At 39.0% G+C, this 24,872-nt stretch overlaps 1 protein-coding gene across 1 annotated transcript; it reads right to left on the bottom strand.

Annotated features, from left to right (window-relative positions):
- Positions 1-314: 314 nt before the first annotated feature.
- Positions 315-23,951, bottom strand: LOC138077687 (killer cell lectin-like receptor subfamily B member 1B allele A). The gene is made up of 6 exons (XM_068969810.1): positions 23,879-23,951; positions 16,476-16,562; positions 14,512-14,610; positions 6,056-6,231; positions 1,308-1,414; positions 315-423 (listed from the first exon to the last, which is right to left on the bottom strand). The coding sequence occupies exons 1-6, from the start codon at positions 23,949-23,951 to the stop codon at positions 315-317; spliced, it is 651 nt and encodes a 216-aa protein (XP_068825911.1).
- Between the last annotated feature and the right edge of the window lie 921 nt (positions 23,952-24,872).

Genomic DNA, 24,872 nt, shown 5'->3' with positions numbered 1-24,872 from the left:
TCAAGTTAAGCTAAGTGAAAGTGTGAATCACTCAGTCTGAAGATACAGAAAAGATAAAGGCTAAAGTTCAAAAAATACTGGTAAGATGAGATGGGTGATTGAATCACCACATCATTCAGAGGTAAAAATATATTCATCATATACACTCATTTTCTAAAACATTTTATTTTGTGTATCTCCCTTTCTACACTTCTGAGAATAGTACTATAAAAAACTCACACACACAGCCCTCTGAGCTTTCTTATGATCTGAGCTCAAACTTCATGTGGTGTCTCTTAGTCAGACAAATAGAGACTTATTTTCTGCCAAGTGGATTATAGTTGACAAATCCATGGATAATTTTTCTGACAACTTTCTTTGGTTATCTTGGTAGAAGACACCCAGGCACATTTCATACTCCGGGTCTCTCGTTCATTTGAAAACCTACAGAAAGAAAGCAGATTGTTTTCTTCACATCAGCCATGAGTATATGCATATGGCCAGAGGCTTACAAGGACTTCAGAAAATGTTTTCTATTTTTTTTAAATGAAGAATAAACTCATTAAAACTATTTAAATGCACAACAATATGATAGGCAAAGCAATTCTTCTCACTTTATGTTTTATTTCTCAAACGTGTCTCCAGAGAAGTTAATAGTTCATTTTTGTTGTTTAGTCTCTTAGTTGTGTCTGACTCTTTGTGACCATATATACCATAACCTGCCAGACTCCTCTGTCCATAGATTCTCCAGGCAAGAATACTGGAGTAGGTTGGCATTTCATTCTCCAGGAAGCCCTAATAGTTCATTAAAGAGAGCTAAAATATCACCTCTGACTGTTTTTTAGTCCACTCTGAGCAGTGTATGGGATCCTAGTTCTCTGTGATAGGAGATGGGTTTGAATCCATGTCCCCTGAATTGGGAATGTGGAGTCTTAGCCACTAGAACGTCAGGGAAGTCCCTCAGCTCTGAAATTTTTATTGCTTAAAAACTGGTCACTGTAAGAAGTGAGCAGAAAGTTATGCTCTGTAAAACAAACATGTGCACTCATAAAAGAATTTACACCTGCTAATTTACCTTTTATATAAAAAGGTAAAATCAGGCAACAGGGCAATCTTGTTTAATACATAAGTTTTCTGAGCGGATGGAGGGAGATTTCTTTCTCAACTTTCTGTGTGAACCATTTTATAGAAATATTTATCAAACTGTAGCAGTCAGGAAAATAATACTCATTAGATCACTTCAAAGCCAATGATGTCATATGTCTCTTTCTTGTCACATACAACATGGGATTAAAAACCACAAAAAGAAAAAAATGCAAAAGACTTACAGCTGAGTGTCAAAAGTGCTGTTGTCCAACCAGGTCCATAATTTCCCTCCAGGAGGAATCCTCAAACCAACCCAAAATGAATCATGTATATTTTGCCATATGAAAGTCTAAAAAGAATAGGAAATGTTGTATGAAATCAAGTGATTCTTACAGATGCAAGATAAAATACGACAGGAGCACCTTCTATGTGGCTGGCACTGCACTAGAAGCTAGGAATGAACAGGTAAGACATGCTTCGTGTTTGCAAATAGATCACAGTGGAGGGGAAATCCACAGTAATGCAATGGGACAAAAGCTAAAGAAAAATTACTAAATGTCTATCGACAAATGAATGGATAAAGATGTGCCACATATGTACAGTGGAATATTACTCAGCCACAAAAAGAATGAAATTTTATCATGTGTCATAAAGAGTGAAGTAAGGCAGAAAGAGAAAAACAAATACCATATGTTAACACACATATATATATAAGGGATCTAAACATAAATTTAAAAAAAATCTAAATGTACCTATTTGCAAGGCAGGAATGCAGACATAGAGAAAGCACATGTGGACACAAGAAGACAGGGAGAGTGGGAAAAACTGGGAGATTGGGATATATATATATATATATATATATATATATATATATATATCATCATGTGCAAAATAGATAGCTAACCGGAAGCTGTTGTATAGCACAGGGAGCTCAGCTCAGTGCTCTGTGATGACCTAAAGGGGTATTATGGCAGAGTGGGAGGGAGGTTCAAGAGGGAGGGAATATATGTATACCAATTATACTCCAATATGAAAACATAAACTGAGACTTTGAAGAAAAAAAAAGAAACTATTATGGACAGTGTTAGTAGACGCCAAGGCTGTGGAATCAGGCTGCAGCTACTATTACTACTACACATCTTTGCACAGTTATTCATTCTCTTTCTGTATTTTTCTAGTCACTAAAACTCTGACTGTGATAATAGTCATACCTATCTCAAAGAACTGTTATTGTTTTGTTAATAAGTAATATTAAACACTATTTAGCACATAATGAATGCTTCTTGCCTAAATAATAGTGATTACTACTAAATACAAGTATTAAACAATAACCTAGAAGCATTACAGGAAGAGTTACAGAAAGAAAACAATCTCTGAGCTGATGGAGCACATATTGTTCAAAAGTTTTTGTTTTGTTTTGTTTTTAATTGGAGGACAATTGCTTTACAATATTGTGTTGGTTTCTGCTATATATCAACATGAATCACCCATAGGTATACATGTGTCCCCTCCCTCTTTAATCTCCCTCCCACCTCCTATCCTATCCCACCTCTCTAGGTTGTCAAAGAACACCTGATTTGAGCTCCTTCCATCACATATAGCAAATTTCCACTGGACATGGTAATCTATGTGCGTGCATGCTACTCTCTCAATTCCTCCCACCCACTCCTTTCCCGACTATGTCCACCAGTCTGTTCTGTATGTCTGCGTCTCCATTGCTGAAAATAGGATCATCAGTACCATCTTTCTAGATTCCATATATATGCATTAATATATGATATTTATTTTTCTCTTTCTGCCTTAACTTTACTTTGTGTAACAGGCTCTAGGTTCATCCACCTTATTAGAACCGACTCAAATGTGTTCTATTTATGGCTGAGTAATATTCCATTGTATATATGTACCATAACTTCTTTATCCATTTATCTACTGATGGCCATCTAGGTTGCTTCCTTATCTTAGCTATTGTAAATAGTGCTGCAACAAACATTGAGGTACATATGTCTCTTTCAATTATGGTTTTCTCAAAGTATATGCCCAGTAGTGGGATTGTTGGGTTATATGGTAGTTTTATTCCTAGTTTTTTAAAGTAATTTTCATACTGTTCTCCACAGTGGCTGTATTAATTAACATTTCCACCAACAGTGAAAGAGCATTCCCTTTTCTCCACACCCTCTCCAGCATTTATTGTTTATAGAGATTTTAATGATGGCCATTCTGACTCTTGTGAGTTGATACCTTATTGTAGTTTTGATTTGCATTTCTCTAATGATGAGCGATGCTGAGCACCTCTTCATGTGTTTATTAGCCATCTGTATGTCTTTGGAGAAATGTCTGATTAGGTCCTCTGCCCATTTTTTTCTTTGGGCTCTTTGTTTTCCTGATATTGAGCTGCATGAGCTGCTTATATATCCTGGAGATTAATCCTTTGTCAGTTTTTTCCTTTGCAATTATTTTCTCCTATTCTGAAGGTTGTCTTTTAATCTTGTTTCTTTTGCTGTGCAAAAGCTTTTAAGTCCCATTTGTTTATTTTTGTTTTTATGTCCATTACTCTAGGAGGTGGGTAATATCTTCTTTTTGTACAATACCATAACCCCTGAGACAAAGTATATGGCTGGCCATAATGTGCTAAGTTGCTGAAGTTTTGTCCAACTCTTTGTGACTGTAGCCTGCAAGACTCCTCTGTCCATGGGATTTCCAAGACAAGAATACTGGAGTGAGTTGCCATCTCCTCCTCCAGGAGGTCTTCCCAGCCCAGGTATCGACCCCATGTCTCTTGTATCTCCTGCATTGGTAGGTAGATTCTTTACCACTCCCCAGTTCACATGTATGCCATGCCATGCTCAGTTGCTTCACATGTACAATTGACCCCTATTACAGGCTTCAGGGGCCAGAGGATAGAATATTATGGGCTCAACTATGTCCCTTCAAAATGTATGCATTTGAAGCTCTAACCCCTAGTGCTTCAAAATGTGGCTGCCTTTGGAGACACAGCTTTTAGAGAGGTGACTAAGCAGAAATGAGGCTGTTAGGGTAGATCTTAATCCACTCTGATTATTGTCCTTATAAGAAGCAGAAATTTGGACATACAGAGAGACACAGTTTCATGCATACAGAGGAAAGACCATGTGAGGACAGAGCAAGCAGGTGGCCATCTAGAAACTAAGGAGCAAGGCCTTGGAAGAAACCACATCTGCCAACACCTTGATCTTGAACTTCTAGCCTTCAGAGCAGTGAGTAAGAAATTTCTGATGCTTAAGTCACCGAGTCCATGGTACTTTGTTATGTTAGCTCTGACAAACTCATACAACCCCTTTAAGTGCTTGCATGCTAAGTCACTTCAGTTGTGTCTGACTCTTTGTAACCTCATGGACTGTAGCTGCCCAGCTCCTCTATCCATAGGATTTTCCAGGCCAGAATTCTGGAGGAGCTGCCATGCCCTCCTTCAGGAGATCTTCCTGACCCAAGGATCAAACTTGCATGTCCTGCATCAGCAGGCAGGTTCTTTACCACTAGCACCACCTGGAAAGCCTTACAGCCCCTTTATTATTCTGTTGGTGGCTCAGATGGTAAAAAAACTGCTTGCAATGCGAGAGATCTGGGTTCAATTCCTGGGTAGAAACAGACAATAAATCACTGCATGGAGAAACAGTACAATGAAGACTTCCCTAAAAACCTTATCTGTTTCCTGCTCATCATCAAATGGAAAAATGCTGAAATGCAGAAAATACATGTTTTCTGAGCAATAAGAAACCTAACCCATCACTTAAAAATGAACTGAAACTCCACATTAAAGACCTAGGAGGAACTGCATGTTCATTTCCAACCACAAAGCTATGTAACTCAGTCTCTTCTTATTAGATGCTTTCTTATTAGATCCTTTCAAGTTGATACCTTCTTCCCCTTTTTTGTCTTAAGCTGACTTCTAAGAGAAGAAAAAAGTCTCTTTTTAGTTCTTCACCCTTTCTGGATTTGGTTCATATTCAAACCAATTTGGACTGGATCTGACAAAGAGTTTTACAGTTTAATATTTGGGGTTACATTGCTTACACTGAAGATAACTTACTTTCCATTTTGATTTTCTTGTTGTTGTGGATTTCTATGAAACTCAGAGGAGTTTTTTCTTCCCCCTACAAAAGTTTCAACAGCTGCCCTTATATAAGCACTCCAGACTTAACCAGGCTTGTAAAGCCCTGTTTGTCATTGAGTTTTCTAAAACTGAGCCTTTGACATCGCTTGTAATTTCAACATACTAATTCTTATGCTTAGAATCCTTATTTGATGTTGCCAACTAATATCTATACTGGCCTTATTAAGGTTTAGTGTCCAACCTTTGTGTAAGAAAATTTCAATTTAAATTAAGCCAGAGTTAGAAAAATATTGGCTTTCTTCAACAGAAAACAAAGTTTAATAAGAAGGGCTATACTGTATTTCCTTTCTCGGAACATTGTTTTTAATTTCAGCTGCCATGCTGTCTGACTAAAAACTTTCTGGGCAATGATGGATTAAATATGGGTGATGAGACTGATGTCATACTTTTAAAATGCAGTCTTGGAAATGTATCCCTTATATAGAAGAACTTAGGTATATATTACTAAAAGGATTTCTCCTATCTCTAGCTAAGCGAATGTGAAAGTAAATGTTGTTCAGTCGTGTTTGACTCTTTGCAACCCCATGGGCTATATAGTTCATGAAATTCTCCAGGCCAGAATACTGGAGTGGGTAGCCTTTCCCTTTTCCAGGGGATCTTCCCAACCCAGGGATCAAACCCAGATCTCCCGCATTGCAGGCAGATTCTTTACCAGCTGAACCACAGAGGAAGAAAAAGAAGCTTAAAATAATATTATAGTTTCAAGTATTCATTCAACCAATAATTGTGCAGTTAATACCAATGAGGTTTAATTTTTTTTCACCGAAATTTTCAAATTTGTAGCACAAAGAAGTACTGAAGTTGTGAAGGATGTTATAATCTTAAAATTTTATACCTTACCATATCACTGAAGTCTCGGACCACCATGAGATGTGATTCTTTCATGACACAGTCATTTTTACTTTCATTCCAAGATTTCTTATTTTCATGTTCAGCAATCCAGTAGCATTTCCCCCCATGTAGCTTCCAATCTTTGCTGGGGCATGATGTATAAACAGTGGAAGAATTGAAAGGAACTGGAAAGAAAAATGACAAGAAATTAAAAGAAACATGAGAATGCACCCCTAATATTGTATAATAATTAAAGCCTCTCAAAATTTGTAAAATCAGGGCCTAAGCTGTGGTCATGTATGGATGTTAGAGTTGGACTGTGAAGAAGGCTGAGCGCCAAAGAATTGATGCTTTTGAACTGTGGTGTTGGAGAAGACCCTTGAGAGTCCCTTGGACTGCAAGGATATCCAACGAGTCCATTCTGAAGGAGATCAACCCTGGGATTTCTTTGGAAGGAATGATGCTAAAGCTGAAGCTCCAGTACTTTGGCCACCTCATGAGAAGAGCTGACTCATTGGAAAAGACTCTGATGCTGGGAGGAATTGGGGGCAGGAGGAGAAGGGGACGACCCAGGATGAGATGGCTGGATGGCATCACGGACTCGATGGACGTGAGTCTGAGTGAACTCTGGGAGATGGTGATGGACAGGGAGGCCTGGTGTGCTGCAATTCAAGGGGTCGCAAAGAGTCGGACACGACTGAGCAACTGAACTGAACTGAACTGAACTGAAGCTTTCTTTAACAAAAGTATGGGCTTTTCACAGGATGGATTTTGAAAAAAATAAAACCTAACAGAATTTCAATTGTGTATTTATTTCTTTCTCTCTTTTCTTCTTTCTCCCATTTAATTTATTCTCTTTGAAATATGTTATGTTTTCCATAAACTAGGCAATGCACAGACACTAGGATAAAGTGATCAACATCCAAACTTCACGAAGATAAAACTTTTGGAGGAAAACTAGAAATTAAAGATTTCAACTAGTGACCCATCAAAAAACCAGACATTTTGAGAATTATATATCACTATAATTTTGAGAATTATAAAATCATGAGAAGAATTTTCACTGGGCAAAATTTGTATGATAGGTGGTCTCTAAAACTCAGGTAGATTGATCTTTCTATGTATAAAAGGATCTGGACAGAATTTAAAGCAATTTTATTCAATACCATGTTATCACCTCTATCAAGGGTAGGAGGACTATTATGTGCTTTTGTATTGGGAATAATGTCCCAGAAAATTTGCTATCATAGTCTCACTAGTTTAAAAAAATTAAAGTTTTTGGAAAGAGGTTGAGGAGACTTTGAAAAATTAAAATCCATTTTAAAGTTTTAATGATTTCCCAGAAGCCAAAATCACTCTATAACATGGACTGGTAAGTCTTAATAATAACATTATATATGCAGGTTCAAAAAAAGAAAGGAATATAGTTTTTCAATATAGAATACAAACTTAAATCAACAGAGTTAGTTCAGTTCAGCACAGTTCAGTGCAGTCGCTCAGTTGTGTCCGACTCTTTGTGACCCCAAGAATCGCAGCATGCCAGGCCTCCCTGTCCATCACCAACTCCCGGAGTTCACTCAGACTCACATCCATTGAGTCAGTGATGCCACCAACCATCTCATTCTCCATTGCCCCCTTCTCTTCCTGCCCCGAATTGCTCCCAGCATCAGAGTCTTTTCCAATGAGTCAACTTATCACATGAGGTGGCCAAAGTACTGGAATTTCAGCTTCAGCATCATTCCTTGCAAAGAAATCCCAGGGCTGATCTCCTTCAGAATAAGCTGGTTGGATCTCCTTGTAGTCCAAGGGACTCTTAAAAGTCTTCTCCAACACCACAGTTCAAAAGCATCAATTCTTCGGTGCTCAGCCTTCTTCACAGTCCAACTCTCACATCCATATATGACCACTGGAAAAAACCATAGCCTTGACTACATGGACATTTGTTGGCAAAGTAATGTCTCTGCTTTTCAATATGCTATCTAGGTTGGTCATAATTTTTCTTCCAAGGAGTAAGTATCTTTTAATTTCATGGCTGCAATCACCATCTGCAGTGATTTTGGAGCCCCCCAAAAATAAAGTCTGACACTGTTTCCACTGTTTGCCCATCTATTTCTTATGAAGTGATGGGACCAGATGCCATGATCTTAATTTTCTGAATGTTGAGCTTTAAGCTAACTTTTTCACTTTCCACTTTAAAATAATAAAGAAAACAGAAAGAAAAATAAAACCGAAAATCTAAATAATTGTGTTTTCTTGACTTTTAAAAGTATATAAATACATTCATATGTAAAAGATAGAAACACATAAAATGATCATTTATAATATTTTTCATTTCAGTTCAGTTGCTCAGTCGTGTCCGACTCTTTGCGACCCCATGAATCGCAGCACGCCAAGCCTCCCTGTCCATCACTGTCTCACAGAGTTCACCCAGACTCACGTCCATCTAGTCGGTGATGCCATCCAGCCATCTCATCCTCTGTCGTCCCCTTCTCCTCCTGCCCCCAATCCCTCCAAGCATCAGAACTTTATCCAATGAGTCAACTCTTCTCATGAGGTGGCCAAAGTATTGGAGTTTCAGCTTTAGCATCATTCCTTCCAAAGAAATCCCAGGGTTGATCTCCTTCAAAATGGACTGGTTGGATCTCCTTGCAGTCCAAGGGACTCTCAAGAGTCTTCTCCAACACCACAGTTCAAAAGCATCAATTCTTCAGTGCTCAGCCTTCTTCACAGTCCAACTCTCACATCCATACATGACCACAGGAAAAACCATAGCCTTGACTAGACGGACCTTAGTTGGCAAAGTAATGTCGCTGCTTTTGAATACGCTATCTAGGTTGATCAAAACTTTTCTTCCAAGAAGTAAGCGTCTTTTAATTTCATGGCTGCAGTCACCATCTGCAGTGATTCTGGATCCCAAAAAAATAAAGTCTGACACTGTTTCTACTGTGATGGTACTGGATGCCATGATCTTCGTTTTTCTGAATGTTGAGCTTTAGGCCAACTTTTTTGCTCTCCTCTTTACTTCCATCAAGAGGCTTTGAATCATTTAGTACCATTAAAAATTCACCCATTCCAGTCCATTTTAGTTCACTGATTCCTAGAATGTCGACGTTCACTCTTGCCGTCTCTTGTTTGAACACTTCCAATTTGCCTTGATTCATGGACCTGACATTCCAGGTTCCTATGCAATATTGCTCTTTACAGCATCAGACCTTGGTTCTATCACCAATCACATCCACAGCTGGCTATTGTTTTTGCTTTGGCTCCATCCCTTCATTCTTTCTAGAGTTATTTCTCCACTGATCTCCAGTAGCATATTGGGCACCTACTGACCTGGGGAGTTCCTCATTCAGTATGCTATCATTTTGCCTTTTCATACTGTTCATGGGGCTCTCAAGGCAAGAATACTGAAGTGGTTTGCCATTCCCTTCTCCAGTGGACCACATTCTGTCAGACATCTCCACCATGACCCGCCTGTCTTGAGTTGCCCCACGGGCATGGCTTGGTTTCATTGAGTTAGACAAGGCTGTGGTCCCAGTGTGATTAGATTGACTAGTTTTCTGTGAGTATGGTTTCAGTGTGTCTGCCCTCTGATGCCCTCTTGCAACACCTACCATCTTACTTGGGTTTCTCATTCCTTGGGCATGGGGTATTGCTTCACGGTTGCCCCAGCAAAGCGCAGCTGCTGCTTCTGACCTTGGATAAGGGGTATCTCCTCACCACTGCCAGATGACCATTATATCTACTACTGTGGGCAGGAATCCCTCAGAAGAAATGAAGTAGCCATCATGGTCAACAAAAGATTCTGAAATGCAGTACTTGGATGCAATCTCAAAAACTACAGAATGATCTCTGTTCATCTCCAAGGCAAACTATTCAATGTCATGATAATCCAAGTCTATGCCCCAACCACTAACGCTGAAGAAACTGAAGTTCAATGGTTCTATGAAGATGTACAAGACCTTTTAGAACTAACACCCCAAAAAATATGTTCTTTTCATTATAGGGGACTGGAATGCAAAAGTAGGAAGTCAAGAAACACCTGGAGTAACAGGCAAATTTGGCCTTGGAATGCGGAATGAAGTAGGGCAAAGACTAATAGAGTTTTGCCAAGAAAATGCACTGGTCATAGCAAAAACCCTCTTCCAACAACATAAGAAAAGACTCTGCACATGGACATCACCATATGGTCAACACTGAAATCAGATTGATTATATTCTTTACAACCAAAGATGGAGAAGCCCTATACAGTCAACAAAAACAAGACCAGAAACTGACTGTGGCTCAGATCATGAACTCCTTATTACCAAATTCAGACTGAAATTGAAGAAAGCAGGGAAAACCACTAGACCATTCAGGTATGACCTAAATCAAATCCCTTATGATTATACAGTGGAAGTGAGAAATATATTTAAGGGCTTAGATCTGATAGATAGAGTGCCTGATGAACTATGGAATGAAGTTCATGACATTGTACAGGAGACAGGGATCAAGACCACCCCATGGAAAAGAAATGCAAGAAAGCAAAATGGCTCTCTGGGGAGGCCTTACAAATAGCTGTGAAATGAAGATAAGTGAAAAGCCAAGGAGAAAAGGAAAGATATAAGCATCTGAATGCAGAGTTCCAAAGAATAGCAAGAAGAGGTAAGGACATTTTTCAGTGATCAATGCAAAGAAATAGAGGAAAACAACAGAATGGGAAAGACTAGAGATCTCTTCAAGAAAATTAGAGATAGCAAGGGAACATTTCATTCAAAGATGGGCTCAATAAAGGACAGAAATGGTCTGGACCTAACAGAAGAAGAAGATATTAAGAAGAGATGGCAATAATACACAGAAGAACTGTACAAAAAAGATCTTCACAACCCAGATAATCAAAATGGTGTGATCACTCACATAGAGCCAGATATCCTGAAATGTGAAGTCAAGTGGGCCTTAGAAAGCATCACTACAAACAAAGTTAGTGGAGGTGATGGAATTCCAGTTGAGCTGTTTCAAATCCTGAAAGATGATGCTGTGAAAGTGCTGCACTCAATATGCCAGCAAATTTGGACAACTCAGCAGTGGCGACAGGACTGGAAAATGTCAGTTTTCATTCCAATCCCAAAGAAAGACAATGTCAAAGAATGCTCAAACTACCACACAATTGCACTCATCTCACATGCTAGTAATGTAATGCTCAAAATTCTCCAAGCCAGACTTCAGCAATATGTGAATCATGAACTTCCTGATGTTCAAGCTGGTTTTAGAAAAGGCAGAGGAACCAGAGATCAAATTGCCAACATCCGCTGGATCATCCAAAAAGCAAGAGAGTTCCAGAAAAGCATCTGCTTTATTGACTATACCAAAGCCTTTGGCTGTGTGGATCACAATAAACTGTGGAAAATTCTGAAAGAGATGGGAATATCAGACCACCTGACCTGCCTCTTGAGAAATCTGTATGCAGGCCAGGAAGCAACTGTTAGAACTGGACATGGAACAACAGACTGGTTCCAAATAGGAAAAGGAGTACATCAAGGCTGTATATTGTCACCCTGCTTATTTAACTTCTATGCAGAATACATCATGAGAAATGCTGGACTGTAAGATACACAAGCTGGAATCAAGTTTGCTGGGAGAGATATCAATAACCTCAGATATGCAGATGACACTACTCTTATGGCAGAAAGTGAAGAGGAACTAAAAGCCTCTTGATGAAAGTGAAAGAGGAGAGTGAAATAGTTGGCTTAAAGCTCAGCACTCAGAAAATGAAAATCATAGCATTCGGTCTGATCACTTCATGGGAAATAGATGGGGAAACAGTGGAAACAGTGGCAGACTTTATTTTTGGGGGCTCCAAAATCACTGCAGATGGTGACTGCAGCCATGAAATTAAAAGACACTTACTCCTTGGAAGAAAAGGTATGACCAACTTAGTTAGTATATTCAAAAGCAGAGACATTACTTTGCCAACTAAGGTCCATCTAGTCAAGGCTATGGTTTTTCCTGTGGTCATGTATGGATGTAAGAGTTGGACTGTGAAGAAGGCTGAGCACTCAAGAAGTGATGCTTTTGAACTGTGGTTTTAGAGAAGACTCTTGAGAGTCCCTTGGACTTCAAAGAGATCCAACTAGTCCATTCTGAAGGAGATCAACCCTGGGATGTCTTTGGAAGTAATGATGCTAAAGCTGAAACTCCAGTAATTTGGCCACCTCATGTGAAGTGTTGACTCATTGGAAAAAACTCTGATGCTGGGAGGGATTGGGGCAGGAGGAGAAGGGGACGACAGAGGATGAGATGGCTGGATGGCATCACGGACTCAATGGACGTGAGTCTGAGTGAACTCTGGGAGTTGGTGCTGGGCAGGGATGCCTGGTATGCTGCGATTCATGGGGTCACAAAGAGTCGGACACGACTGAGTGACTGAACTGAACTGAACTGAACCATTAAAAAACTGACAAAAACTATGTGGTGTTGATCATGAATTTTAGGAAAGGAAATATTTGACCGGCATTCTACACCTGCACATGTCCCAGTAGAATTAAAAATACTAATAAAATGCAATGATTTCAACACAGTACCTTTAAATTCATTTAAAACACAGACAAGTTTATTTTTCTCATTTGTCTTCAATCTTTAAATACTTTTGTCAAGGACTGTAATAGGCCCATGAAAAATAATTGTCTAAACCATCCCTCTGTACAGGTAGAGGAATTTCCCCTTTATTCAGATATACCCAAGTAAAATACATGCTACTGTCCACACTTGCTTTTTCAGGAATTCAGTTCAGTTCAGTTCAGTCATTCAGTCATGTCTGACTTTGCAATCCCATGGACTACAACACGCTAGGCTTGCCTGTCCATTACCAACACCTGGAGTTGACTCAAACTCATGTCCATTGAATTGGTGATGTCATCCAACCATCTTATCCTCTATTGTCCCCTTCTTCTCCTGCCTTCAATCTTTCCCAGCATCAGAGGTTTTTTTTCCAGTGAGTCAGTTCTTCACATCAGGTGGGCAAAATATTGGAGTTTCAGCTTCAGTATTAGTCCTTTCAATGAATATTCAGAACTGATTTCCTTTAGGATAGACTGGTTGGATCTTGCCGTCCAAGGGACTCTCAAGAGTCTTCTCCAACACCACAGTTCGAAAGCATCAGTTCTTTGGCGCTTAGCTTTCTTTATGGTCCAACTCTCATATCCATACATGACTACTGGAAAAACAATAGCTTTGACTAGATGGATCTTTGATGGCAAAGTAATGTCTCTGCTTTTTAATATGCTCTCTAGATTGGCCATAACTTTTCTTCCAAGGAGCAAGCGTCTGTCAATTTCAGGGCTGCAGTCACCCTATGCAGTGATTTTGGAGACCGAAATAATAAAGTCTGTCACTGTTTCCATTGTTTCCCCATCTATTTGCCATGAAGTGATGGGACGGGATGCCATGATGTTAGTTTTCTGAACGTTGAGCTTTAAGCTAACTTTTTCACTCTCCTCTTTCACTTTTATCAAGAGGCTCTTTAGTTCTTCTTCACTTTCTACTATAAGGGTGGTGTCATCTGCATATCTGAGGCTATTGATATTTCTCCCGGGAATCTTGATTCCAGCTTGTGCTTCATTCAGCCTGGCGTTTCTCATGATGCACTCTGCATATAAGGTAAATAAGCAGGGTGACAATATACAGCCTTGACATACTCCTTTCCCTATTTGGAACCAGTCTGTTGTTTCAATAGAAAATTGGATTAAAGATTTAGTGCACATGGCCCCGCCCATCAGAACAATACGCAGTTTCCCCCTCAGTCAGTCTCTCCCATAGGGAAGCTTCCATAAGCCTCTTATCCTTCTCCATTAGAGGGAAGACAGAATGAAAACCACAATCACAGAAAAGTAACCCATCTGATCATATGGACCTCAGCCTTGTCTAACTCAGTGAAACTATGAGCCATGCTGTGTAGGGCCACCCAGCACGGATGGGTGAGAGTGGAGAGTCCTGACAAAATGTGGTCCACTGGAGAAAGGAATGGCAGACCACTTCAGTATTCTTGCCTTGAGAGTCCCATGAACAGTATGAAAAGGCAAAAAGGACACCGAAAGATGAACTCCCCTGGTCGGTAGGTGCCCAATATGCTACTGGAGATCAGTGGACAAATAACTCCAGACAGTATGAAGAGACAGAGCCAAAGCAAAAACAACACCCAGTTGTGGATGTGACTGGTGATAGAAGCAAGGTCCGATGCTGTAAAGAGCAATATTGCATAGGATCCTGGAATGTTAGGTCCATGAATCAAGGCAAATTGGAAGGGATCAAACAGGAGATGGCAAGAGTGAACATCTACATTTCAGTCATCAGCAAACTAAAATGGACTCGAATGGGTGACTTTAACTCAGATGACCATTATGTCTACTACTGTGAGCAAGAATCCCTTACAAGAAATGGAGTAGCCATCACAGTCAACTCAGGAATTAGGCAATATAAAATAACATTACCTATTGAGCTACTTGCTTCAGATTTACCTTGCTCAGTACAATATTTCTTCTTTGATTCATTATCCACTTCAGTTTGTCTTGCAGATTTGAACTGAATAACTAGTGAAAGAAGACACATCTTTTCTTAATTAAATATAAAGCAGAAAATGGTCAGGTTGTAGTGACTCAGTGAAGTTGATTAATGTGGAAACTCCAGAGCAATTAAAGTGATTAAAATTTATGGGAAAAAAATCCCTTTTTCCAAGATTGGACCTTCTTTTGCACATAGTCCTGTTAATTTTATTAATATCAAATTTAGGGAAATTGGTAAAATATGATCTGGGGCCAGAAGGAAACTCACTTGATTTTTTCTGGAGTTTTCATATTTATCTTAATAAACACAAAATAACCAGCTTTGAATGTAAGCTTCATTTGGAGAATTTGTGTTTGGTAAGTTCCTATTAACTGTACCAGGTGTCACCTGATTCATGGAAAGAGCTTTATGCGTTTTGATTTCAGTTCATGATTCTGTTCCTTTTGAGATTGTCCATTTAAAGTCTACATATGGAAGGACAGGGTGAGCCCAGAGTATTTTTCTACCATGAGGAAGACATTTGTCTTTCTGATGGCCATTTCACTGAAATTACTTGGGTTATTTATAATCTCACAATAGTGTGTATTAATCAGTTAAGTCTTTAAAATCTATTGTAGTAACAAATCTGTTACTAACAAACTACTGGTTTGATAACAAGCAAATTGATTAGCCTATACCAAAAAGAAACATAGCAGAGAGGGTACTTTTTTTTTTTTTTAATGGTCATGCCCCATGGCATGTGGGATAATAGTTCCCTGACCATGAATCAAACCTTGACCCTCTGCGGTGGAAATGCAGAGTCGTTTTAACCATTGGACTGCCAGGGAAGTCCCAGCAGAGGTGTTGAATGTTAAGTATTTTTTGCTTCATCCCCTCAATGTTAAAGTCCCAATTTGGCCACTGCCTAGTTATATTAAACTAGTCAAACCACTTATCACTCTGGGCTGTAGACAGTTCACCTCAACTGGAGGCTTGACCTTGTTGATTTCTAGGGCCCCATCCAGTTCTAGAATTCTGATTCTGCCCATTGACCTCTAGTAACTAATGACATGCATAATTACTAATATCCCTCACAAGGACAATACAGGCAGATATTGCCTTGATCTGTTCTAGGGTTTGGTTCAATCTGGAAACCTGAATTCCTTAGAGTATACATCATCTGGAAGTTTTTCTCCAAGCATTTACTTAATGAACTATTAAAATAATTGCCATATAAAGTTGGACTATATTTCACTACATCCATGGCATATGAGTATAATTTTAAAATGGCTGAGTGAATTGATTGGTTTTAGACAAAATTTTCACCCATGGATGCAAAATTGAGGATGCCCCTGAGTAGTTAATGGGGCTTCCTTTGTGGCTCAGCTGGTAAAGAAACCACATGCAATGCAGGAAGCCCGGTTCAATTCCTGGGTTGGGAAGATCCCCTGGAGAAGGGAAAGGCTACCCACTCCAGTATTCTGGCCTGGAGAATTCCACAGACTGTATAGTCTATGGGGTAACAAAGAGCTGGACACGACTGAGTGACTTTCACTTCACTTTCAGGATGCCGTGATTTTAGTAAGCTTGAATAAGATCTTGAATAAACTTAAACAGAAATATACTTCATAGTTTAGTTTGCTTTCCAGAACATGGTTCAGAAAAGCTGATTTTGATCATAAAATATAAATCTAGTGTCCTTCATATATCAATGAAATGAATCCATAATATATGTAATATCACATGATGAAGTTCTATGGAAAATCTCTAATTTTATTTGTGTATCAAATTTCTTTCTTTTTGTGAAATTGTACTGAACTGTGTAGAAACCACTTTAACAGCAAACACAATTACAACAGGTCATGATAAAATAATACTTTGGGGTAAATAAAGGTTATTGGTAATTACTTACCAAGCATGCTCAGCACAATTACTATTACAAGAAGAATGATAATCATTGCACATCCAACTTTCAGGAAAATTCCATGGCGGTGAGAATCTATAAAATTGGATAAATTTCACTAGTAAGCCCAGTAAGTACTTCCTTAGGTGGTAAGGAAGGGCTGAATAAACTTTGTCAGTTATGCTCTTGAGGTACTTTTCTTTGAAATATGCAGACCTAACTTCCTCTTACATACAAATTTGGTCCCCTGATTTGTGAAGAAGGTTGAATTTATAAAACTGAATGAATATATTTTTTTTCTTTTTGATTCACAATTCATAATCTTAAATTATGATCTACTCTGCATCCCTAAGTTTTTATGTAAGACTGAAATTCTCAAGATTCTCTAATAAACATACTGACAGCCCTCACTCATTTGGGTCGATCCATTCTTTTATGAAAAACGCAGAGGAACCAGAGATCAAATTGCCAACATCCACTGGATCATTGAAAAAGCAAGAGAGTTCCAGAAAAAACATGTATTTCTGCTTTATTGGCTATGCCAAGGCCTTTGACTGTGTGGATCACAAGAAACTGTGGAAAATTCTGAAAGAGACGGGAATACCAGACCACCTGACCTGCCTCTTGAGAAACTTATATGCAGGTCAGGAAGCAACAGTTAGAACTGGACATGGAACAACAGACTAGTTCCAAACAGGAAAAGGAGTACGACAAGCCTGTATATTGTCACCCTGCTTATTTAACATCTATGCAGAGTACATCATGAGAAATGCTGGACTGGAAGAAACACAAGCTGGAATCAAGATTGCTGGGAAATATATCAATAACCTCAGATATGCAGATGACATCATCCTTATGGCAGAAAGTGAAGAGGAACTAAAAAGCCTCTTGATGAAAGTGAAAGAGGAGAGTGAAAAAGTTGACTTAAAGTTCAGCATTCAGAAAACGAAGATCATGGCATCCAGTCCCATCACTTCATGGGAAATAGATGGGGAAAAAGTGGAAACAGTGGCAGACTTTATTTTTTTGAGCTCCAAAATCACTGCAGATGGTGACTGCAGCCATGAAATTAAAAGATGCTTACTCCTTGGAAGAAAAGTTATGACCTACTTAGATAGCATATTGAAAAGCAGAGACATTACTTTACCAAAAAAGGTCCATCTTGTCAAGGCTACGGTTTTTCCTGTGGTCATGTAGGATGCGAGAGTTGGACTGTGAAGAACACTGAAGCCGAAGAATTGATGCTTTTAAACTGTGGTGTTGGAGAAGACTCTTGAGAGTCCCTTGGACTGCAAGGAGATCCAACCAGTTCATCCTGAAGGATATCAGCCCTGGGATTTCTTTGGAAGGAATGATGCTAAAGCTGAAACTCCAATACTTTGGCCACCTCATGCGAAGAGTTGACTCATTGGAAAAGACTCTGATGCTGGGAGGGGTTGGGGTCAGGAGAAGAAGGGGACAACAGAGGATGAGATGGCTGGATGGCATCACGGACTCAATGGACGTGAGTCTTAGTGAACTCCGGGAGTTGGTGATGGACAGGGAGGCCTGGCTTGCCGCCCTGTCCATGGGGTCGCAAAGAGTCAGACACGACTGAGCAACTGAACTTACTGATTCTTTTATGCTTTCTTATACAATAAATCTATTTCCTGTTATATGTAATTGCAGTTTCATAAAATTATACGTTTTAAAATAAAAGTAATTTAGAGATAATCTTGTGCAACACTTGAATGTTAAAATGGGGATTTTAAGTCCACAAAACTCAGTTACTTGATAGTAGAGTTGACATCATACCTCAGGTTTCTTGACTACCAAATTAGACCTTTGTTCACTATCCATTCTATCACTTGTAATCAGATAAATAGGTCATAAAAAGAAAATGACATTTTTAGCTCTGGGATGATTGATGACTAAAACCAAGAGGCTCTTATCCAAAGTAGTTCAGTTCAGTTCAGTCGCTCAGGCGTGTCCGACTCTTTGAGACCCCATGAATCGCAGCACGCCAGGCCTCCCTATCTCCCGCAGTTCACTCAGACTCACGTCCATTGAGTCCGTGATGCCATCCAGCCATCTCATCCTCTGTCGTCCCCTTCTCCTCCTGCCCCCAATCCTTCCCAGCATCAAAGTCTTTTCCAATGACTCAACTCTTTGCATGAGGTGGCCAAAGTACTGGAGTTTCAGCTTCAGCATCATTCCTTCCAAAGAAATCCCAGGGCTGATCTCCTTCAGAATGAACTGATTGGATCTCCTTGCAGTCCAAGGGACTCTCAAGAGTCTTCTCTAACACCACGCTTCAAAAGCATCAATTCTTCGGCGCTCAGCTTTCTTCACAGTCCAACTCTCGCATCCATACATGACCACAGGAAAAACTATAGCCTTGACTAGATGGACCTTAGTCGGCCAAGTAATGTCTCTGCTTTTGAATATGCTATCTAGGTTGGTCATAACTTTTCTTCCAAGGAGTAAGCATCTTTTAATTTTATGGCTGCAGTCACTACCTGCAGTGATTTTGGAGCCCCAAAAAATAAAGTCTGCCACTGTTTTCACTGTTTCCCCATTTCCCATGAAGTGATGGGACTGGATGCCATGATCTTCGTTTTCTGAATGCTGAGCTTTAAGCCAACTTTTTCACTCTCCTCTTTCACTTTCATCAAGAGGCTTTTTAGTTCCTTTTCACTTTCTGCCATAAGGATGATGTCATCTGCATATCTGACGTTATTGATATCTCTCCCAGCAATCCTGATTCCAGCTTGTGTTTCTTCCATTCCAGCATTTCTCATGATGTACTCTGCATAGAAGTTAAATAAGCAGGGCGACAATATACAGCCTTGATGTACTCCTTTTTCTATTTGGAAACAGTCTGTTATTCCATGTCCAGTTCTAACTGTTGCTTCCTGACCTGCATATAAGTTTCTCAAGAGGCAGGTCAGGTGGTCTGATATTCCCATTTCTTTCAGAATTTTCCACAGTTGATTGTGATACACACAGTCAAAGGATTTGGCATAGTCAATAAAGCAGAAATAGATGTTTTCCTGGAACTCTCCTGTTTTTTTGATGATCCAGCAGATGTTGGCAATTTGATCTCTGGTTCCTCTGCCTTTTCTAAAACCAGCTTGAACATCAGAAGTTCACGGTCCACATATTGCTGAAGCCTGGTTTGGAGAATTTTGAGTCTTACATTACTAGCATGTGAGATGAGTGTAACTGTGTGGTAGTTTGAGCATTCTTTGGCATTGCCTTTCTTTGGGATTGGAATGAAAACTGACCTTTTCCAGTCCTGTGGCCACTGTTACAATATATCAGTTCCACTAGATATGTGATATATACACATCTACATGGGACTTTCCTGGTGGCTCAGGCAGTAAAACATCTGCCTACAGTGCAGTTGACCCAGGTTCATTCCCTGGATCGGGAAGATTCTCTGGAGAAGGGAATAGCCCACTCCACCATTCTTGCCTGGAGAATTCCACGGATAGGGGAGCCTGGTGGGCTACAGTCCATGGGGTCGCAAAGAGTCAGACACAACTGATACTTTCACAAACTGAGAGCCTACTACTATAACTGATGTGAAAATACAACCAATTACAAAATCAAATGTCAAGAATGATTAACATGAATGCTTATTTAGTGGAATACTATTAGAGAGTGCTTGTTCAAATTATTAGTGTTTAAGTAAAATGTCTTTAATGAGAATTTATTAAATTCCCAAAACACTAAAAGAAGTCCATGCATTTCCTTTTATCAGGCAAGCAATGCAAATTGTGCCTGACTAGGCAATAGTGAGAAGAATCTGATAATATCCCAACACACATTTCTAGGGTGAAGAACTGAGATTTCAAACCTAAAAAGTTGGAGAATAAATCATCAGAGTTCATGAATGGAATTAATACAAGGAGTACTACATCATTTCTTTAGGCCCCTTAAGTAAAGTTTAAGAGAATCATGAATTTCTGAGTCTTAGTCTGGGATATTCTCAATTGTATTACCTTTTCTCACTGATATTTCACTCAATTTCATTGGAGTACCCTCTTGTTTTATAACTTGGAGAATCAATGAACCTATAATATTTAAAATATTTAAAATAAATGAGATCTATTGATTTAAAATCCATTTGTACATTTATCTGCCTACCAAGCATCTATTAATTGCTTACTGAGGACTTAGTACTGTGAGAGGCAGTGGAAATTCAAAGATTAAGATTAGGGAGAGTGTTTCAACACAAATGAAGCTCTGAAATAGGAAGGAATATGATAATTCTAAGAAGCAAAGAGAAAGTCAACAATCAGAGTTAAACAAGTGAAATTTAGCAACTTCAAAGAGAAAGCTCGGGGAAAATTGTGTAGGGCTCTGTGGGACATTACAATCCAATGTAGCGATTTTCTTGTAGCATCTTTCTTTTCCTCTTGAATATGACACATGGAAACAGAAGTTGCATTTATCCACAGCAGAGATATGCAGTGAAAGAGTAATAAAATATTTGACTTCTAGTCATGACTATACGTAGGTAATTTAATTTTTATGCATTCATATTTCCTCATTTTTAACATTACAATAAAATTGGACTAGATAGCATTAAAGACAGTGTCCCCAAATCTCTTTTCCTTCTTCAGTTCAGTTCAGTTGCTCAGTCGTGTCCGACTCTTCGCAACCCCATGAATCGCAACACGCCAAGCTTCCCTGTCCATCACCAACTCCTGGAGTTCACCCAGACACCTCCATCAAGTCAGTGATGCCATCCAGCCATCTCATCCTCTGTCGTCCCCTTCTCCTCCTGCCCCCAATCCCTCCCAGCATCAAAGTCTTTTCCAATGACTCAACTCTTCGCATGAGGTGGCCAAAGTACTGGAGTTTCAGCTTTAGCATCATTCCTTCCAAAGAAATCCCATGGTTGATCTCCTTCAGGAAGGACTGGTTGGATCTCCTTGCAGTCCAAGGGACTCTCAAGAGTCTTCTCCAACACCACAGTTCAAACGCATCAATTCTTCGGCACTCAGCCTTCTTCACAGTCCAACTCTCACATCCATACATGACCACAGGAAAAACCATAGCCTTGACTAGGCGGACCTTAGTCAGCAAAGTAATGTCTCTGCTTTTGAATATACTATCCAGGTTGGTCATAACTTTTCTTCCAAGGAGTAAGCGTCTTTTAATTTCATGGCTGCAGTCACCATCTGCAGTGATTTTGGAGCCCCAAAAAGTAAAGTCTGACAGTGTTTCTACTGTTTCCCCATCTATTTCCCATGAAGTGATGGGACCGGATGCCATGATCTTCATTTTCTGAATGCTGAGCTTTAAGCCAACTTTTTCACTCTCCTCTTTCACTTTCATCAAGAGGCTTTTTAGTTCCTCTTCACTTTCTGCCATAAGGGTGGTGTCCTCTGCATATCTGAGGTTATTGATATTTCTCCCAGCAATCTTGATTCCAACTTGTGTTTCTTCCAGTCCAGCATTCGTCATGATGTACTCTACATATTCTTCTTTAAATTAATTTTTATTGGAGTATAGCTGATTTGCATGCTTAGTCACTTAGTTGTGTCCGACCCTTCATGACCCTTTGGACTGTAGCCTGACAGCCTCCTCTGTCCATGGGATTCTCCAGGCAAGAATACTGGAGTGGGTTGCCATTTCCTTCTCCAGGGGATCTTCCCAACCCAAGATCAAACCCATGTCTCCTGCACTGGTAGGCTGATTCTTTGCCACTGAGCTTCCAGAGAAGTCCATTTGATAAATTTGTATGTCAATCCCAATCTCCCAATTTTTCCCTTCCTTCATTTCCCCTTGGTAACCATAAATTTGTTTACTAAGTCTGTGACTCTGTATCTGTTTTGTAAATGGGTTCATTTATACCATTTTCTTTCTTTCTTTTTTTGACCAGGAAAAAAGTAATGTTCTTTCCATGAACAGAAAAAATTAAATCCTGGTATGCAGAATCAAAAATATTGATCTTGTAGCTTGAAGTGAGTTAAAATAACCTCAAGAAAAATCGACCAATTATATGAGATTTGTGGGAAACAGAGGAATAAGAATACAGGTTTCATCCATATTACTTCTCAAACTAAGTTCCATTAGCTCACACAAAATGAAAGCTCCCAGTCTGTCACGAAAAGAAAGCAGATAAGCCCATATTGAGCAAGTTGTGCTGTGCTGTGTTAAGTCGCTTCAGTCATGTCTGACTCTTTATGATGCTATGGACTGTAGCCCACCAGGTTCCTCTGTCTATGGGATTCTCTAGACAGGAATACTGGAGGGGTTTGCCATGCCCTCTTCTAGATCTGCCTGACCCAGGGACCAAACCCACGTCTCTTACATCTCCTGCATTGGCAGGTGGGTTCTTTATTACTAATACCACCTGGGAAGCCCCATTGAGAAAGTTAGAGAGAGAGCATTTAAACACAGGAAATTTCTTTCAACTGGAGAAAACCATACATAAGATCCACTTGAAAACTGCAAACTTAAAGATATGAAAGAAGAAATGGATTCTTGGGAATAAAAGGAAAGTAAGACATCAGTTTTACTCCACAAGGACAAGCTTGTGGAGACTTTAAACATTTTATGTAACCTTTACAATACAAAAATTCTTACCCTAGAGGAGATAATATAAATGCAACATGGAATTTTCCCTAAAGCTTCATTTGTATAGAATGTATGTAGAACATACGTTGGATTTGAAAAAGCTATTGGTTTTGAGGTGATTTGTGATTAAGGTACAATCTTATCTTTAGCTGTATGCCTATCTACTTGTGCTCCAAAAATATTCTATTACTCAGATAATCATTAATTCTAAACTTCAGGAAATAAGATATTAACACTTTATGTCTTTTTATTTTAGTTTAACATTTTTATCCTACCGATACACAACTTCCAAAAGGCTAGATAACAATGTGAATAATTGCGAGAGATATTTTCCTCAGTGTGAATGAGTTTATTATATTATTTTCAAAGGGCAGATTCGGATGAGTAAAATTATAGAACAGAAAGAGGTTATGAGTATCAGTGTTACCACATGAATATAATAAATGTCCGCCACAAGAAATATAAGGAATAGAGTTCATGGAAACCAAAAGCAAAGGTCTACATATTAAGACTAAAGTTACAGTTAACTTCACAAACACTTTGTGTCATTAAAATCCTTCACTTTCTCCCTGGCATTCAGTAGATTTTGCTTTGAATCCAGTCTCCTATTTCCAGTAAATCTCCTGGAGAAGGAAGTGGCAACCAAACTCCAGGATTCTTGCCTAGAGAATCCCACGGACAGAGGAGACTGGTGGGCTACAGTCCACAGGGTCGCAAAGAGTTGGACACGATGAAGTGACTTAGCACATTTTTAGTAAGACAGATGTAAACACAGGACAGAAACAAGGGAGATTTAAAGTAAAGCATTAATTTTAACAGGAGTTCTAGATCCAGCTTACCAGATCTCTGAAGTGAAGATGAATGTTCTGAAGATGTATGTTTGATATCAGCATAGACTATCTCTTCAGCCATTGCATAAATTAAAAAGAATCCTATATTTTTGCAAACTTCCTATAAATGAGATATATTGAGACAGATAATTTCCTTCCTCTCTCCCAAGTTTGGTAGATTCCCTCAATGAATAAATAAAAACAATGTACTCAGCCTTATCAATCAAGGCAATAGATTACTGAATACTTGCATGATCTGGAAGAAAACTACTATCCATGCAGTAGTTTCTTGCACTTCAGTTAGTTTTCTGCCCTCAGTTGGAATGATTTTGACCTTTATTAGTACCAGAAAAGAGATTGCATCACTTTCTTCTATAAACCACTTCCTCTTTTAGGTTAGACATATTTTCAGGCAGAAACACTTTGACCTTCTAGCATTTTCTCCAAAGTGGAATAGCCACTTGGAAGGATGGACAAGAAAAAGAGGATTTTTTTTTTTTTTAATGAAAGTAGTAGAAAGAATTGACAGAATCCTAATCTTTGAAATGCATTGTAATTACTTAGGCAATACTTTAAAATGCCCTTAAAGCTATTTCTTCTCTTGTATACTTTATAATATTAACAGCAAGCTAAGTTGAAGCATAGATTATGCAGAGGATTTCCAAACTGAAAAATAATCTATATGAAATAGAAATAACTCTATGTCAAAATATCTCAAGGTTTTGTCATAAAAGAAAATAAATCTTATTTTTTAAGTGAAGTTCACAGAAATTTATCACTGAATGCAGTGTATTAAGCATAGATTTTAATTTCCCATTTCTTCTATGCTGTGCTGTGCTCAGTCTCTCAGTTGTGTTCAACTCTTTTGTGAACCCCATGGATTGTAATCTATCAGGCTCCTCTGTTCATGGGATTTCCCAGGCAAAAATACCAGAGTGGGTTGTTGTTATCTTCTCCAGGAACCACAAATTTTTTAATTGATTATGTCTAATTCTTGTTATTC

This window comes from Capricornis sumatraensis, chromosome 4, assembly GCF_032405125.1.
Source record: "Capricornis sumatraensis isolate serow.1 chromosome 4, serow.2, whole genome shotgun sequence".
Classification (NCBI taxonomy): domain Eukaryota; kingdom Metazoa; phylum Chordata; class Mammalia; order Artiodactyla; family Bovidae; genus Capricornis; species Capricornis sumatraensis.
This window is presented reverse-complemented; position numbering and strand designations above follow the sequence as displayed.

Coding starts and splice junctions, on each gene's coding strand:
- LOC138077687 (XM_068969810.1), bottom strand. CDS start 23,951: ATGGCTGAAGAGATAGTCTATGCTGATATCAAACATACATCTTCAGAA. Junction 14,611..16,475: donor AATTGTGCTGAGCATGCTTG/GTAAGTAATTAC, acceptor TTCTTTCACTAG/TTATTCAGTTCAAATCTGCA. Junction 6,232..14,511: donor TGAAGCAAGTAGCTCAATAG/GTAATGTTATTT, acceptor TTTTCTTTCCAG/TTCCTTTCAATTCTTCCACT.